The sequence below is a fragment of the Mixophyes fleayi genome, chromosome 10 (genome assembly GCF_038048845.1).
Source record: "Mixophyes fleayi isolate aMixFle1 chromosome 10, aMixFle1.hap1, whole genome shotgun sequence".
In the NCBI taxonomy this organism is placed as follows: Eukaryota; Metazoa; Chordata; class Amphibia; order Anura; family Limnodynastidae; genus Mixophyes; species Mixophyes fleayi.
In genome coordinates this window covers 62,158,263-62,177,865 of record NC_134411.1, presented here as the reverse complement: position 1 = coordinate 62,177,865, position 19,603 = coordinate 62,158,263, and the positions used below count along the sequence as shown (strand labels likewise).

The 19,603-nt window shown below is 43.3% G+C and overlaps 1 protein-coding gene across 1 annotated transcript in view; it reads right to left on the bottom strand.

The window, feature by feature from the left end:
- SLC6A2 (solute carrier family 6 member 2) overlaps positions 1–19,603 on the bottom strand; it is a 548,687-nt gene that overhangs the window by 262,956 nt on the left and 266,128 nt on the right. The window contains exon 7 of the mRNA XM_075188836.1: positions 12,875–12,999. Coding sequence (XP_075044937.1) covers positions 12,875–12,999 — 125 coding nt within the window. The remainder of the gene's footprint in view (positions 1–12,874; positions 13,000–19,603) is intronic.

Genomic DNA, 19,603 nt, shown 5'->3' with positions numbered 1-19,603 from the left:
CCTGGCCCGTGTTCATAACTAGTGGTCCATCTTCACCCAAGGATCTTAGCCCTCCTCCTCCTCCTCCACCCCCCTACAAAAAATTGAAGAGAGTTATGCTGTCAGAAACAAAACAGCAAACAACTCTGCCTTCTAAAGAGAAATTATCACAAATCCCCAAGGCGAGTCCAAGGGTGTTGGTGGTTGTCAAGCCTGACCTTCCCATCACTGTACGGGAAGAGGTGGCTCGGGAGGAGCCTATTGATGATGTAGCTGGCGCTGTGGAGGAACTTGATGATGAGAATGGTGATGTGGTTATTGTAAATGAGGCACCAGGGGGGGAAACAGCTGATGTCCATGGGATAAAAAAGCCCATCGTCATGCCTGGTCAGAAGACCAAAAAATGCACCTCTTCGGTCTGGAGTTATTTTTATCCAAATCCGGACAACCAATGTATGGCCATATGTAGCTTATGTAAAGCTCAAATAAGTAGGGGTAAGGATCTTGCCCACCTAGGGACATCCTCCCTTATATGTCACCTGAATAACCTTCATAGTTCAGTGGTTAGTTCATGAAATGGGGCTAGGACCGTCATCGGTACAGGGACACCTAAATCCCGTGGTCCAGTTGGATACACACCAGCAACACCCTCCTCGTCAACTTCCTCCACGATCTCCCTCAGATTCAGTCCTGCAGCCCAAGTCAGCAGCCAGACTGAGTCCTCTCTAATACGGGATTCATCCGAGGAATCCTGCAGCGGTACGCCTACTGCCACTGCTGCTGTTGCTGCTGTTAGTCGGTCATCTTCCCAGAGGGGAAGTCATAAGACCGCTAAGTATTTCACAAAACAATTGACCGTCCAAGAGTCGTTTGCCATGACCACAAAATACGATAGTAGTCACCCTATTGCAAAGCGTATAACTGCGGCTGTAACTGCAATGTTGGTGTTAGACGTGCGCCCGGTGTCCACCATCAGTGGAGTGGGATTTAGAGGGTTGATGGAGGTATTGTGTCCCCGGTACAAAATCTCGTCGAGATTCCACTTCACTAGGCAGGCGATACCAAAAATGTACAGAGAAGTACGATAAAGTATCCTCAGTGCTCTAAAAAATGCGGTTGTACCCACTGTCCACTTAACCACGGACATGTGGACAAGTGGTTCTGGGCAAACTAAGGACTATATGACTGTGACAGCCCACTGGGTAGATGCATCCCCTTCCACAGCAACAGCAACAGCTGCATCAGTAGCAGCATCTACAAAATGGCTGCTCGTGCAAAGGCAGGCAACACTGTGTATTACAGGCTTTAATAAGAGGCACAACGCTGACAACATATTATAGAAACTGAGGGAAATTATCTCCCAGTGGCTTACCCCACTTAGACTCCCATGGGGATTTGTGGTGTCAGACAATGCCAGTAACATTGTGCGGGCATTAAATATGGGCAATTTCCAGCACGTCCCATGTTTTGCCCACACCATTAATTTGGTGGTGCAGCATTACCTCAAGAGTGACAGGGGTGTGCAGGAGATGCTTGCGGTGGCGCGCAAAATTGCTGGACACTTTCGGCATTCAGCCAGTGCCTACCGCAGACTAGAGGCACATCAAAAAAACATGAACCTGCCCTGCCATCACCTCAAACAAGAGGTTGTGACGCGCTGGAACTCCACCCTCTATATGCTGCAGAGGATGGAGGAGCAGCAAAAGGCCATTCAGGCCTACACAGCCACCTACGACATAGGCAAAGGAGTGGGGATGCGCCTGAGTCAAGCGCAGTGGAGACTGATTTCCGTGTTGTGCAAGGTTCTGCAGCCATTTGAACTTGCCACACGAGAAGTCAGTTCCGACACTGCCAGCTTGAGTCAGGTCATTCCCCTGATCAGGCTGTTGCAGAAGCAGCTGGAGAAAGTGAGGGAGGAGCTGGTAAGCCATTGCGATTACACCAAGCATGTAGCTCTTGTGGATGTAGCCCTTCGTACGCTTTGCCAGGATCCGAGGGTGGTCACTCTTTTAAAGTCAGAGGAATACATTCTGGCCACCGTGCTCGATCCTCGGTTTAAAGCGTATGTTGTGTCTCTGTTTCCGGCGGACACAAGTCTACAGCGGTGCAAAGACCTGCTGGTCAGGAGATTGTCCTCTGAAGAGGACCATGACATGCCAACAGCTCCACCCTCATTTTTTTCCACATCTATGGCTGCGAGGAAAAAGCTCAGTTTTCCTAAAAAAGGCGCTGGCGGGGATGCTGATAACATCTGGTCCGGACTGAAGGACCTGCCAACCATTGCAAACATGTCTACTGTCGCTGCATTGGATGCTGTCACAATTGAAAAAATTGTGGAGGATTACTTTGCTGACACCATCCAAGTAGACATGTCAGACAGTCCATATTGTTACTGGCAGGAAAAAAAGGCAGTTTGGAAGCCCCTGTACAAACTGGCTCTATTTTACCTGAGTTGTCCCCCCTCCAGTGTGTACTCGGAAAGAGTTTTTAGTGCAGCGGGGAACCTGGTCAGTGAGCGGCGAAGGAGGTTGCTTCCTCATAACATTGAAAAAATGATGTTTATAAAAATGAATAATCAATTCCTCAATGAAGTACAGCACTGCCCTCCAGATAGTACAGAGGGACCTGTGGTTGTGGAGTCCAGCGGGGACGAATTGATAATGTGTGATGAGGAGGAAGTACACACTGTAGGGGGAGAGGAATCAGAGGTTGAGGATGAGGACGACATCTTGCCTCAGTAGAGCCTGTTTAGTCTGCACAGGGAGAGATGAATAGCTTTTTTGGTGTGGGGGCCCAAACAAACCAATCATTTCAGCCAAAGTTGTTTGGTAGGCCCTGTCGCTGAAATGATTGGTTTGTTAAAGTGTGCATGTCCTATTTCAACAACAAAAGGGTGGGTGGGAGGGCCCATGGACAATTCCATCTTGGAACTTTTTTTTTTGCATTATATGACCAATCAACAGTCATTTGCCGTGTTCAAAAAGTAAAACCAAATTTAAATAAATTCAAGAAATTAAACCAAAAGTAAAATGCCCTGTCATAATTTAAAACAAGAGGTATTGACGTGCTCTAAAACTATTGTATTGTTGTTTATATTTTATAAACACTACACTTGAAAGCTTGAGTCTTTCAATGAAAAAGTAACTCTCCATTGCACGAATATTTGCAACAGGGACAATTTTAGGGTTAAGAAAGTCAACAAATAACACTTCGACGCTATCTGTCTTTATAAACACTACACTTGGAAGTTGGAGGAGGTATTGTGGCCCCGGCACCAAATTTACTACCGGGGCCACTCCACTGTGCAGTCCATATTTAGGTGTATCAGATATTAAACAACGGTGATAGTTGATGCCAAATTTTTCAATTATATTGTTGGCGCTGTAAAAAATTGTGTTCCGGGCACACCACACTACGCAGTCCATACCCTTTTTTGGTGGAATTCTGACCCGTGGAGGGTTTTTTAATTATATTGTGGCCTCTGTACCAAGTTGTGTACCGGAGTCACCACACTACGCAGTCAAGAAAGATAGATGTGTATCATAGATAAAGTACATTCAGTGTTGTGGGGCAAATTAAAAAATATTCAAAATGCACTGTCATTATCAAAAACAAGAGGTTTTCACACGCTGAAACTCCAACATGTATATGATGGAAAGGATGGAGGAGCAGCCGTATGTGCAGTGTAATGCAGACCTGTTGAAGGTTTTTTATATATTTTATTGTGGTGGCCAGTGGCCAGTCCTCTACGCAGTCCAGATACTATTTTTGGGTGTAATTCAGACCTGTTGAAGGTTTTCTATATATTTTATTGTGGTGCCCAGTGCCCACTACTCTACGCAGTCCAGATACTATTTTTGGGTGTAATGCAGACCTGTTGAAGGTTTTCTATATATTTTATTGTGGTGCCCAGTGCCCACTACTCTACGCAGTCCAGATACTATTTTTGGGTGTAATGCAGACCTGTTGAAGGTTTTCTATATATTATATTGTGGTGGCCAGTGGCCAGTCCTCTACGCAGTCCAGATACTATTTTTGGGTGTAATTCAGACCTGTTGAAGATTTTCTATATATTTTATTGTGGTGCCCAGTGCCCACTACTCTACGCAGTCCAGATACTATTTTTGGGTGTAATGCAGACCTGTTGAAGGTTTTCTATATATTATATTGTGGTGGCCAGTGGCCAGTCCTCTACGCAGTCCAGATACTATTTTTATCACGGGCACTAGGAGTCTTTACCCAGGTATCACCAGATGATAGACTTACCAGAGCAGTATAGTTGGTAATATGGTACTCTGGTAGCGGGGTGATCACGGAACAGGAGCCAGCAGGTGATAAGAGAATGCTCGAGGAAAGTCTATGACTAGCAGCACTGGTAATAGGTAGATAACTGTACACGAGGAACTGGATGGACAAGGAAACGTGAGGGTAGTCAGTGGTCTGCGTATAGCAAGTTGTACCACTGCTATAGTGAGGAGGAATGTCCAGGAGTAACGAGGAGGTGATGAGAGTCAGCGGTCTGCGTATAGCAAGTTGTACCGCTGTCTGGGTGAAGGAATGGAATCCAGGTGAAGGTATCCGGGCAGTCAGTGGTCTGCGTTAGCAAGTTGTACCACTGCTATGTGAAAGGATACTGGAAACTGGTGACTCAGAAAACAGGGAACAGTGGTCTGCCTCTAGCAAGTTGTACCACTGAAATATATAAGTGAGGAGGAGCACGGGGAGATAAATGCAATGCAGAGTATACACGGGCAAACTGAACTTGATCCCACGATGATATGCACACAATAATAATAACTGAGCAGCACTGCACAAATATACAAAGTCACTAGAACTATCCAGGCTAAAAGGTAACACAGTCAAATGATAGCAATAGTCTCAGTGGATAGGAAACTCCGGAGGAGAACAACTCAGTCCAGCTAGATATGCAATACACCAGCACAGTCAATGAGAAGTATGCATACCGTGGTTCAGGAGAGCAGGCTGTCAGAGAGAGGTGCAGGGATACCTGAACGGCTGGAGGCCGGCAGGATGCGAAGTCCCAGGAGGGTGGAAGCGGTAACCAAGTAGGTGTAGCGCACGGTAGGTAGACCAGCAAGGATGTAAACAATACTCAGGAAGCAGTAGTATATAGAACTGGACACCTGGAGAACACGGGAGAGTTGAGGCGGTCTAGCTGAGATGAAAGCAGCGGGGCGTTGATCCGATGCAGACAGGCGAGTTGACACAAGCAGGAACACTGTAGAAGCACGGAGACAGCAGATCGGCTGGCTGCAGACACGATGAGTACTGGAGGGTTGCGATGAGCAGGACACTGCATATACACGGAGGCAGCGGATAGGAATCAGCTGGTGCAGTCACGATGAAACACAGGAGAGTTGAAGTGGTTTGGAAACTGTAGAAGCACGGAGGCAGCGGATAGGAATCAGCTGGTGCAGTCACGATGAAACACAGGAGAGTTGAAGTGGTCTGGAAACCACAAACGAACAACAGGAATCAGCAGGAGCTGAATACACGAGGAAACACAGAAACACCTTCAGAGGCTCATGGGGAATGAGACTCCAAGATCAGGCAACGAGGTATTGACCACAGGTGCTTTAAATAGGGAGTGTTGCCTGATCAGCCAATTAACTAAAAGGAACATGTACTGAAGGTTTGAAAGGGCTGCACATGCGCAGACCCTCAGGATGGTGGACGGCCACGGTTCCTAAACACACGAGAAGTAGCACTCACAGTCCGGTGAGTGACAGTACCCCCCCTTTTAAAGGTGGGCACAGAACACCTGGAACCGGGTTTGTCCAGAAACTTGAAATAAAACTTCTTAAGAAGAGCTGGAGCGTTGAGATCTTCAGCCTTGATCCATGAACGCTCCTTAGGACCAAAACCCTTCCAATGAACGAGGAAACGGAGAACTCCTCGTGAAATTTTTGCATCTAATATATGAGTAATCTCAAAGTCTTCCTCTTGATGAATTTGAACTGGCCGAGGTGCTGAAGGAGGGACCGAGAAACGGTTGATGATGAGAGTTTTGAGCAAGGACACATGGAAGGCGTTGGAAATACGAAGATTCTTAGGAAGTAGAAGTTTGAAACAAACTGGATTTATCACTTGAATGATCCTATATGGACCAATAAAACGAGGAGCGAATTTCATAGATGGGACCTTCAAACGAATATTTTTGGTAGATAACAAGACACAATCTCCAATTTTCAGTGGTGGAATAGCCCGTCTCTTTTTATCTGCAAAAGACTTATATCTGGCAGATGTCTTCTTTAAACAGGTTTTGACCTGAGACCAAATATTTTTGAAAGTTTGACAAACAGTCTCTACAGCAGGAACTTGGGTGGGAGGGAGGGCAGGAAATTCCGGAAAAGACGGATGGTGACCGTAAACCACAAAGAATGGAGTTTTGGCAGATGATTCATGATACATGTTGTTATGAGCGAATTCAGCCCAAGGAAGCAATTCTACCCAGTTGGCTTGATTGGCTGACGAGAACATCCTTATAAACGTCTCAAGATCTTGATTGACCCTCTCAGTTTGTCCGTTTGATTGAGGATGGTAGGAAGACGAGAGTGATAATCGTATGCCCAAGGTCTTACAAAGGGCCTGCTAGAATCTGGAAACTAATTGTACTCCTCTATCTGACACAATCTCAGACGGACATCCATGGATACGAAAGATTTCTTTGATGAAATATTCAGCCAGAGTAGAAGAAGGCAAACCAGCCAAGGGAACGAAATGCGCCATCTTCGAAAATCTGTCCACCACTACCCAAATAGTATTGCAGTTTTTACTAGGCGGAAGATCAGTAACAAAGCCCATACTAATATGGGTCCATGGCTTGGACGGAATGGGTAGTGGTTGAAGCAAACCCGCTGGAGTTCTGCGGGGAGTCTTGAACTGAGAACACAATTCACATGCGGATACAAACTCTTTGACATCTCTCCTCATAGAAGGCCACCAGTAACTTCGAGAGAGGATCTCAAAGGTCTTGCGTTCACCAGAGTGTCCAGAAAAACGAGAAGAGTGAAACCACGAAAGGATTTTCTTCCTAAGAGCAGGAGGCACGAGAGTTTTCCCAAATGGTAGCACCTTAGTGGAAGAAGCAGCCAGAGAAACACATTTGGGATCTAATATAGAGTGGTTGGGGACCTCTTCAACGTCTGAGGACGTCACAAAGGCTCGAGATAGAGCGTCTGCTTTTTTATTCTTTGCAGCTGGTTTGAAGGTTATGATTAACTCAAAACGAGAAAAGAAAAGAGACCATCTTGCTTGACGAGGATTCAAACATTGAGCAGACTGTAGATATGACAAATTCTTATGATCCGTGAAAATTGTCACAGGATGACGAGCTCCCTCCAACAAGTATCTCCACTCCTCTAATGCTACTTTAATAGCCAGCAACTCCTTGTCCCCGATGGTGTAATTCCTCTCCGCAGGCAGAAGACCCCGAGAGTAAAAGGCACAAGGATGGAATTTTTGTTGCTCCGATCTTTGGGAGAGAATGGCTCCTAAACCAACATTAGAGGCATCTACTTCTAGGAAGAAGGGAAGCGTCACATCAGGCTGTCGAAGAATGGGAGCAGAGGAGAAGGATTCTTTAAGAAACTGAAAGGCTTGAAGAGCCTCAGATGACCATTGCTTAGTATTGGCCCCTTTACGAGTCAGGGCCACAATAGGAGATGCAATCGAAGAGAAATCTTGAATGAAGCGTCTATAGTAATTGGCAAAACCTAAAAAACTCTGAATGGCACGAAGAGTAGTTGGCTGAGGCCAATGTAACACAGCATTCACCTTTTCTGGATCCATTTGCAGACCAACTCCGGAGACAATATAACCCAAAAATGGAATCTGGGGCAACTCGAATGAACATTTTTCTAATTTGCAGAATAATGAATTTCTCCGGAGTCTGGAAAGAACTTCTGCCACATGTTGGTGATGAGAAGGCAGGTCCTGTGAAAAGATCAATATGTCGTCCAGATAAACGACGACACATACATATAACAAGTCCCGGAAGATCTCATTAATGAAGCCCTGGAAAACAGCGGGGGCATTACATAACCCGAAAGGCATTACTAAGTATTCATAATGCCCATCTCTGGTGTTGAAAGCTGTCTTCCATTCGTCACCGGACCTGATTCTAATTAAATTGTAGGCACCACGAAGATCCAACTTGGTAAAGATCCGAGCTCCCTTAATCCGATCAAATAGCTCAGTGATCAATGGAATGGGATACCGATTTTTGATAGTAATGGCATTGAGTCCACGAAAATCTATGCAGGGGCGTAGTGATCCATCCTTCTTTTTTACAAAGAAGAACCCGGCTCCAGCGGGAGAAGTAGAAGGTCGAATAAATCCTCGCTGGAGATTCTCTTGGATGTATTCAGATGTAGCTTGAGTTTCAGGTAACGAAAGTAGATACACACGACCCCTAGGAGGAGTCTTGCCAGGTAGAAGATCAATCGGACAATCCCATGAACGATGAGGAGGAAGACGTTCAGACTGAGTTTTATCAAATACATCGGCAAATGAAGCATACTGAGGAGGAAGTCCCGGTGAGGAAGGTGAAATAGAGGATTGCTGTATTTTAAGAGGAACGACTTGGGAGAGACAACGATGATGACATTCAGCTCCCCAAGACGTAACTTGAGGAGTGCGCCAGTCAATCTGGGGAGAGTGACATTGAAGCCATGGAAGGCCTAAAACAATCGGACTTGTAGTAACAGGAAGAATTAAAAACGAAATTTCTTCTTGGTGTAGCACACCAATCTGAAGAGTTACTGGAGACGTACTCTGGGTGATGAGACCATTGATAAGACATGATCCATCAATAGCAGTCACAGTAATAGGTGTCTTCAGGGTAATCACTGGTAGGGACCATTGACTCACGAGGGATTTAGAAATAAAATTTCCCGCAGCTCCAGAATCAATAAGTGCTTGGGACTCAAAGGATTTGGTAGCGAAGGAAATTGTAACATCAAAAGCGCAGACTTTTAATTTTGTAGAACATGGAGAGGACTCCAGGGACCCTAACTTCACCTCTCCAGAATTAGTTAGGGCCTGGCATTTCCCGATTTTTTAGGGCATGAATTGAGCATATGTGTGGAATCAGCACAATAGATACAAAGTCTATTCTTTACTCTTCGGTTCCTCTCCTCAGTGGTTAATTTGGAGCGTCCTATCTCCATGGGTATCACAGGAGATGAAGCTGGACGAAATTGAGAAGTTGAGCGAAGAGGTGCTTTAACTGAAGTTGTTTTTTCAGACTCCCTTTCACGAAATCTCATGTCTACACGATGGCAAAGAGAAATCAAATCTTCTAAAGTAGGTAGTTCTTGAGTAGTCAGTGCATCTTTAATTTTGTCGGAGAGCCCCTGCCAGAAGGCGGCAATTAACGCTTCAGTGTTCCACTGAAGTTCAGAGGCTAGAATCCTAAATTGAATGACGTACTGGCCTACTGTACGAGAACCCTGACGTAGACGGAGGATGCAGGATGCAGCGGAGATGACACGACCTGGTTCATCGAATACACTTCGGAACGTGGAAATAAATTTGGCACTATAATGTAATAATGGATCGTTTCTTTCCCACAGAGGGGAAGCCCATGCGAGAGCTTGTCCAGAAAACAATGAAATAAGATAGGCCACTCTGGAACGATGAGTAGAGAAATTTTGAGGTTGAAGCTCAAAATGAACTGAGCATTGATTGAGAAAACCCCTACATGTTTTGGGGTCTCCATCATATTTTGACGGAGTAGGCAGGTGAAGCGTAGAAGCCGTAGAAACCTGGGATGGCACTGGGGAAACAGAGGAAAGCACAGGAGCATCGACATTAGCTGTGATATTTGGCCCAGATGTTCCTTGGGAGGCTAACGCCTGGTAACATTGTAATAACAGCTGTTGGCGAGCATCCTGTTGCTCCATACGGGTAACCAGATGCTGCAGCATCTCTTTAGCTGAAGGTTCCGAATCTGGGTCTGTCATGGCCTGATCTTACTGTCACGGGCACTAGAAGTCTTTACCCAGGTATCACCAGATGATAGACTTACCAGAGCAGTATAGTTGGTAATATGGTACTCTGGTAGCGGGGTGATCACGGAACAGGAGCCAGCAGGTGATAAGAGAATGCTCGAGGAAAGTCTATGACTAGCAGCACTGGTAATAGGTAGATAACTGTACACGAGGAACTGGATGGACAAGGAAACGTGAGGGTAGTCAGTGGTCTGCGTATAGCAAGTTGTACCACTGCTATAGTGAGGAGGAATGTCCAGGAGTAACGAGGAGGTGATGAGAGTCAGCGGTCTGCGTATAGCAAGTTGTACCGCTGTCTGGGTGAAGGAATGGAATCCAGGTGAAGGTATCCGGGCAGTCAGTGGTCTGCGTTAGCAAGTTGTACCACTGCTATGTGAAAGGATACTGGAAACTGGTGACTCAGAAAACAGGGAACAGTGGTCTGCCTCTAGCAAGTTGTACCACTGAAATATATAAGTGAGGAGGAGCACGGGGAGATAAATGCAATGCAGAGTATACACGGGCAAACTGAACTTGATCCCACGATGATATGCACACAATAATAATAACTGAGCAGCACTGCACAAATATACAAAGTCACTAGAACTATCCAGGCTAAAAGGTAACACAGTCAAATGATAGCAATAGTCTCAGTGGATAGGAAACTCCGGAGGAGAACAACTCAGTCCAGCTAGATATGCAATACACCAGCACAGTCAATGAGAAGTATGCATACCGTGGTTCAGGAGAGCAGGCTGTCAGAGAGAGGTGCAGGGATACCTGAACGGCTGGAGGCCGGCAGGATGCGAAGTCCCAGGAGGGTGGAAGCGGTAACCAAGTAGGTGCAGCGCACGGTAGGTAGACCAGCAAGGATGTAAACAATACTCAGGAAGCAGTAGTATATAGAACTGGACACCTGGAGAACACGGGAGAGTTGAGGCGGTCTAGCTGAGATGAAAGCAGCGGGGCGTTGATCCGATGCAGACAGGCGAGTTGACACAAGCAGGAACACTGTAAAAGCACGGAGACAGCGGATCGGCTGGCTGCAGACACGATGAGTACTGGAGGGTTGCGATGAGCAGGACACTGCAGATACACGGAGGCAGCGGATAGGAATCAGCTGGTGCGGTCACGATGAAACACAGGAGAGTTGAAGTGGTCTGGAAACCACAACCGAACAACAGGAATCAGCAGGAGCTGAATACACGAGGAAACACAGGAACACCTTCAGAGGCTCATGGGGAATGAGACTCCAAGATCAGGCAACGAGGTATTGACCACAGGTGCTTTAAATAGGGAGTGTTGCCTGATCAGCCAATTAACTAAAAGGAACATGTACTGAAGGTTTGAAAGGGCTGCACATGCGCAGACCCTCAGGATGGTGGACGGCCACGGTTCCTAAACACACGAGAAGTAGCACTCACAGTCCGGTGAGTAACAATTTTTGGGTGTAATTCAGACCTGTTGAAGGTTTTCTATATATTTTATTGTGGTGCCCAGTGCCCACTACTCTACGCAGTCCAGATACTATTTTTGGGTGTAATGCAGACCTGTTGAAGGTTTTCTATATATTTTATTGTGGTGCCCAGTGCCCACTACTCTATGCAGTCCAGATACTATTTTTGGGTGTAATGCAGACCTGTTGAAGGTTTTCTATATATTATATTGTGGTGGCCAGTGGCCAGTCCTCTACGCAGTCCAGATACTATTTTTGGGTGTAATTCAGACCTGTTGAAGGTTTTCTATATATTTTATTGTGGTGCCCAGTGCCCACTACTCTACGCAGTCCAGATACTATTTTTGGGTGTAATTCAGACCAGTTGATGGGTTTTTAATTATATTGTGGGGAACACTCCTCTACGCAGTCCAGAAAGATACCTCGTTGCAACGTTTTGTACTAAAAAAAAAAAAATATTGTGAGGTGTTAGGTGTTCAGAATAGCCTTTAAATTAGTGGAAATGCTTGTTATTGAATGTTATTGAGGTTAATAATAGCGTAGGAGTGAAAATAAGCCCAAAAACTTGATTTTTACACATTTTAGGTTTTTTTCAAAAAAAATCCGAATCCAAAACCTTTAATCCGAACCAAAACCTTTCGGCAGGTGTTTTGCGAAAGAAATCCGAACCCAAAACATCGCGAAAATCAGGATCCAAAACACAAAACACGTGACCTCAAAAGTCGCTGGTGCACATCCCTAATTTGGCCTTGATGAAACTAAAATGGCTAAGGAACATTAACTATATATAATTATAATATGGTATGATGAAGAGGTGACATAGTTTATTCATAATTTGTTATGTATACAGATACCATGTTATCTAAACTCCCCAAACAAATGATTACACATAATTCTAACAGATCTACGTGAGCTGCTTTCCTATCCCTCTAATGTCTGACTAGTTTCTGGCCCAAATCATTGTGATTTCAACTTTGTGATTAACATAATGCTTCACATAGCACCTATATGGGTGCCACTGATGGAATAATTATCTGCACCGATAACTCAAAGCACAGGGAACAGAGGTCGACATACTGAGTGGCTGTACTTACATGAGAAGATGGTGGCATGATCCCATTACAATAACATCCTCCTTCTTCCCATTCACATGTTTATTCAAGTCAGTCAATGACATACACTCTAATAACTCTGTTCTCTTCAAATACACCCCCTCCCCCCCACACCAACTGCTCTGGCCAAGCCACCACCATAAACCCATTGGTTGCAGGAGCTCGGCCTGAAATATAACCATGCCCTCAAACATCAACCACATTAATCTAAATTTAAATAAGGGTTAAATTGAGCTAAGACAATTGTTTGGAACTAGCTGTTCTGATAAACTAATGGGTTTTATTACTGTGATTAGGGGCTTTCTTACACTCACCTTCTGTTGCTACATCTTCAATTTTCACATTGTGTTTTTGAGCCATGTAACCAAGTATTGAGAAGATAGCAAATCCAGAAATGAAACTTGTAACACAATTAATGGTACTGGTAAGTAAAGCATCCCTGCAATGATAAGAAATAATCAGGATAACATTTTTATCTATAGATGGATAATATTTTTATTGTGATCATCTACAATACATTATATGGTTAAAATCAGTGTGTCTAAGAAAATTAATCTGTGAACAGATGCTGCAGTGCAGAAAAAGTCATTAAAGTTATGGTACTGCTTTTGCACACTACTCCAATTTTAACAAAGAAAAAAATATAAAAAACATAACCCCTGTTATTACTATAATCATTAAGAAAAATACATTATCTTTTTTTTTTACATGAAATACATTTATCAGGATGTTCTTATTGATTACTGTACATAAAATGCATTTTTACATTTGCTCTTAATTGCAAACACATGTTCAGCCATGTATACGTGTCTGTCATCCCTATCAATACACCTGCCCTGTAGCTCGTGCAAGTGATATGGCTAAAGATCATGTACTTGACATATGCCCAGAGCTTGAATCGGATGAATGTGTGTGCTCGACCTTGGCATGTCCTTACCGTACATTGCTTATTTGCATACATCTCTTTCTTCCCCCCATTCCGCCTATGGACTAAGAATGTGTAATTTGCATTCAAACTTGAATTGCATGCACTTGCGGCCATTGGTGTAATGTCCATTTTTGAGCGTAGAGCAATTTCATGCAAAATACAGCACGCAACGGTACTTATGTCCAAAGATGAATCAGGCTCACCATATGCAGATTTGCTTATCACAAGGACAATTTTTGCAAGGGAGTTCATTTATACTCCAGATAGGATTTTGGTGAAGTGGTGTGTTTCCAGGGACAAAAACCCAGGCAGAGCTTCTGTAGTGGGTTGTGGAGTGTGATGGGGGCTCTACCAAAAACGGAAAGCTTTGTTTTTCTGTTTGGTTAGGAGACGAGGGAGGGCTATTTGGAGGCCACAAAGCACATCATGATTTGCGAGAGTGAATGGCTCTATAGGAAGCACTACTATAAAGCAGGATGAAAAGTCAGGAACGGCTGGGACAGAGACCAAAGACACAGAGGTGGCAAATGGGTATTACTTTTTAGATTTATAATGCATTTGCTGTTTTTTACTCTCCTCCTACTGTTTCCTTCTCCTCCATTGCCTCTGCTCCCTATGATGACAATCACTCTAGCTATAGTTTACACCATTCTCTCTGGCTTGTGTATATGACAGCAACACACAAAGCGTTATCCTTTCCCTTTATGTTTATTACATGAAGGCTCTGCTAAATCATCATCATTTATTTATATAGCACCACTGATTCCAGCAGCGCTGTACAGAGAACTCATTTACATCAGTCCCTGCCCCATTGGAGCTTACAGTCTAAATTCCCTAACATACACACTCAGACAGAGAGACTAGGGTCAATTTTTATAGCAGCCAATTAATCTACTAGTATGTTTTTGGAGTGTGGGAGGAAACCGGAGCACCTGGAGGAAACCCACGCAAACACGGGGAGAACATACAAACTCAACACAGATAAGACCATGGTTGGGAATTGAACTCATGACCCAAGCGCTGTGAGGCAGAAGTGCTAACCACTTAGCCACCGAGCTGCTAAAGAAATTATTTATAACGCATGATAAATTGCCGCACTCTTTACAAGATGGTATGTTTAGTGCAGGACGGTCATTCAGGATAGTTGTGTCTCCCATTGATCTAAAATAAATATTTCAATGCATAAAGTATCTTTCATATTTTAAAGCATGTATATATGTCCTGTTAGTTGTCTGGACATTGTGCTCCATTGAGTTCATATATCGGTACAGTAAACAGAGCACTAAATATTGAATCATTAAGAAAGCATAGGAGTTCATTTATCAAGGAGCTCTTAATCTGCCTCCTACTAATGTATTGAGTAGACAACAATGAATGCTAGAAATTAAAGGACTATTAAAGATTACAGTTTATTTAAGCTTGGATATGGACCCAGGTATGTATAAAGTATGTTAGAGTAGTAGGGGAAGAAGTAGTTTGTTTATCTGATTAAGGAGGTGAATCCAAACTAGGACTGCACATAAATACATACTGCTCATGGAATCATGATGTTAATTTAGCAGTTGCTGTATTTATATATTGCATATTATAATATTTTATAATTCTTAGCCTATTATTTTACTCCTAATATTGCTCCTCGCAAGAGCTTTGCAGTAAACAAAGGGGAATTAGATCTGATAAAGAGTCAGCCACAAGCAGAGCCCTTGCATGTGATTCCTGCCCTTGATAATCCATTTAGTGTTACTGTAGCTATAATGTTTCTACATTTGCATTAAAATAGCATTTGTATTTAGAGTGTGACCTAAGAGGTCATAACAGGAGGTATAAACACCGACACAAACCTGTTTTCACTATTTCATCTTTAACATTTCAATATATAAACATAATTACATAGCTATGTATGCAAATGTATTTCCCAATTTGTCCTGAAAAGAGGGATCTCAAATATATTTACTCAAGATGTGAAAATGTCACTTGGGGTCTGATTCATTAAGGAAAGTAAAGCAAAAAAAAAAAGTAATTTTGCACCTTGGCAAAACCAATGATGCATTGGAGGGGGAGTTAAATTTAAAATGTGGGGACGGATTGATAGTTGGGGTTGGTCATTTCCTAGATCAACTTTAAATTTCAGTGTAAAAATAAATCTATCAAGTATTTGTGTGCTACATGAAATAAACAGGCAATATTTAATATATGTGCAAAATAATAAACTAATATGCACCCCTTGCATTGTAACATGGTTTTGTCCAGGAGAAAATGTACTCATACTTATTTTCTGCCTTACTTTTGTTAATGAATCAGTCCCATGGTCTAGAAATAAAGGTGTATATTTTACCTTCGAAGTGTAATTATATCATACTTGCCGGGATGTCCGGGAGAGGGGCGTGACTAGAGAGCTGGAGGGGGCAGGGCACCTCGAATCACGTTGTTTTGGCCCCGCCCCCACAACGACAATTACGTTTTGTCGCGTGGTGGGTGGGGGGGGAGCAAAATGATGCGATTCTCTGTGAATTGCATCATTTTAACAAGGGAATTGAGGGATGCAGGAGAAATGCCAGTTCTCCCGGGACTCCGGGAGACTGACCCGAATTTCGGGAGTCTCCCGGACTTTCCGAGAGAGTTGACAAGTATGAATTATATTTTTCTATCATGACACGTTTAAAGGTACTAGCTTGCTAGAAAACCATAAATACCCCTAGAACATTCCATCTAGAAAGTTAGAGGCACAAACGTATCTATTTATGGATCATTTGAGAATATGGAACTGTTTTGCTCAATTTCATTGAAGGGTAATTCTTTAAAAAAATGCATTTGCAGAATTACTGCTGTATTTGACAGTAAAAAAAAAATTCTACTCACTGTGTGCTTCTTCATTTAAACAAAACATAACATTTATGCAGATACTACTTTCTTTTTTCATGAGCACAAACATTTGTATGCTTTACCCACTGGCCGATCGTATGGCAGAGCCTGGAAATGATGGATTTTGCATTTCATAGGACAATTATTCCATAGATGATTTTCTGGCACACAACTTATTATAGAGGCTTTGTGATGCCACAACATTAGAAACACTTCCCACAATACTTCATCTAGAAAACTAGAGCCAAGGTATGCATCTAGAGCTATCATGTGCCTTTTGTCCCACTGATTTTTTGTGTCTATTTGAATTACCACAACACATGTATGGGAATAAGGAAACACAATGTAAGGCCTGATAATATACAAGTCAACTTGAGGCCACAAAAATGCACCTTTTTTTTACTGTGCATGAAATAAATAATAAAATAATGTAACTGACCTGGTTTACAATTCATTTACCATGTGAGGTGTATATGACAACAGAGCAGCCCTGTTATCAGGGCTGCCAAGAGGAACTCAGGTCCACAGTACAACAATTTCATGGGGCCCCCCATTATAGTTTAGCATGCTAAAAATTTTAAAATTTAGCAAAATTTTATGTTGGTGTGGTCATACTATTGGGGGCGTAGCTATGCATAATTGCGGTGTGGCTAGCAGGTAAAAAGTGCTGGCTACCCTCCAACAGAAAAAAAACCTGCATTGTTGTGTACATCATTGAAACAAGGGTGCAGTGCCGGAGCGTGACATATGTCCCAGCACTCCTGACTTTCAAGACATCTAACACCATAGTGTAGTATAGAAAGAATGCAGAGTGTACATAAACAGTTCACAGTCTTGGCCTGCCCCTTACATTGGGCAGATCACTCACCAAAAATTGGGATTGTCCCACTAGAATCACATCATTTCACAGACTCTCCTACTCTCTCATACCTGTTCTTCTCACTTTCACCACCTGTGGCTGCTGCTTTCTTTAGTTGTGGCTTGTCTGAATCCTGGAATTTTGAGGGCCTTATTTGGAAAAAAAATGGGTACATTTAGAAAATTACAACCAGCCCAGGTGTTAAATCAATAGCACCCACAAGTAATAACTAGGCCTTCCTCCAGCCCCAACATTAAAATAATAGTAATCCCATTTAATAAACAAAGCTATTTCCCTCTATGCAAACAGCCCCAGCAATAAATGAATAGTATTTACATTTCATAAGTATACCTATTTCACACAACCATCACTACCATTAAATAATTCATAGTCACATTTAATAAATAGACCTCATTCTCCCCAAACTCACTCCCACATTCAATTAATAGTACCCAAACCACCCCATCTTAGATTAATAGTCCCCACTATTAAATTGCCTCACCATCACCCCACAAACAAAATAGCACCCATTAATTAGCCACCACCTACCTCACACATACTACATTGCCACAAGCCCCCTGTGGCATCACAAACACATTACTGTGCCTCTTCATCATCAGCACACTGTGCCTCTTTATGATCACACTGTGCCCCTTCATCACAACTACGCTGTGCCCCCTTATGATCACACAGCGCCCTCTATGCTGCTCTTCCCCACTTCTTTATCACACTGTGCCGCTCTCCCCCCTTCTTAATCATACTGTGCCTCTGTCCCCCCTACTTTGTCACTCTATGCCTCTCCCCCTCCTTCTTTATCACTCTGTGCCTCTCCCCCCTTAGCACTCTGTGCCTCTCCCCCCCCTTCTTTATCACTGTGCCTCTCTCCCACTCCTTTTTTATCACTCTGCGCCTCCCCCCTTTATTATTACTCTGTGTCTCCCTCTGTGCCTTTCCCCCCCTTCTTTATCACTCTGTCCTCACATGCTTTATTTCCCTTGCTTCTTCGTTCCTTTACTTACCTTTTGTTAGCTTCTTTCTTTTATTCTGTCTTCTCTTCTTTCTTCTTGCTGAGTCATTTCCTCACTGAATGTTGGGCGTGACTTGATGACATCATGCCCCGACATTCACTGTGAACGGAGCAGAGAGGAGTGACGCTGGCGCCTCGATCACGAGAGTATGTTACTTTTTAAACTATCCAGCTCCCCCCACCAATGAACGAGTCGGAGACACCCACCTCTTCCCCCCAGCGGAAAAAAAAAAGACATAAGAAAAACAAAATTGCTATTAAAAAGAATGGAAATTTAAAAAAAAAAAAAAGCAGTGAGGGCCCTCTCGGCGGCCCTGGCTGTTATTGTTTTTTTGCACACAGGACCCTTCTTTTTCCTTTGTGCTTCAACTCCACTAGGCAAGTTCTTGACCTTCTATTAAGGTTTGCTCTTTGCTATTGCATTACTACAGGACAGGAAAAAAAATAGATTCACTATGGATATAAGAGAAAAAAAATAAAGTGGAAAATGAGAGATTGGACGTCAGTTTGTGTAGTACATGTTACATAAAAACACACTGTGCATGCCCAGAAAGTAGGCCCACGCATACGCCTATGGAGATTTGCATGATTTTGGCGTTTACGCTCTCTTGGCTGCACAGAGGAGGGAAGGACATTCTAACAGTGGCCAAGCACAATAAAGGCAGGTTTACACAAATGCAGATCATGCAGACCTGCAGAAACACACATATACACCTGATAGGGGGGTTTCTTACTACTTCTGCTATAGGGCAGGTGTATGTAGTTGCTGATGATGATGACTTGTCGTAAACCAGGTCCATATTCTGATGATGCAGAGAATAATATTTTTAGCATAATTTGCTCCCATATTGCAACCAACTGTACTGTAAAGTAGGTTGGTGGAACTCTATCATTTAGCTAGCCATGGATTTTATGGCATTCACTATCAGGGCTTTCTGGGACTTGTACTACCATACATTTACTAATGTTTAACAATTATACTAACAACCACTGTCCATGGTTGTCAGACCCAGTGCTATTCAGCAAAGGGCTGGTTTTCGCTGTGGTAGGGGAAGAGGGATGGGTGCACATTTTTTGAAGGCCTGATTCCCCTTGGGAATTCCACTCTATGCTGCCAGACCTGGCATTCCCTGTGTTGGTTGCTGCTATTGCAGGGATAACCAATGCTCTTTGTCCTCAATATCAGTGGTAAAAAGCCCAGGCTATTAGCACTGCTGCTGGTTAGTCTTTTAGCATGGAAAGGTAACGGTTATAGACCACTTGGCTACCTTTCATAGAATTCTATAAATAGTTTCCAAACCCTTTAGGTTTGGGCATTACATACTATGTTTCTTGGTGAATATATAATGAAATAGTAATGAGTGTAA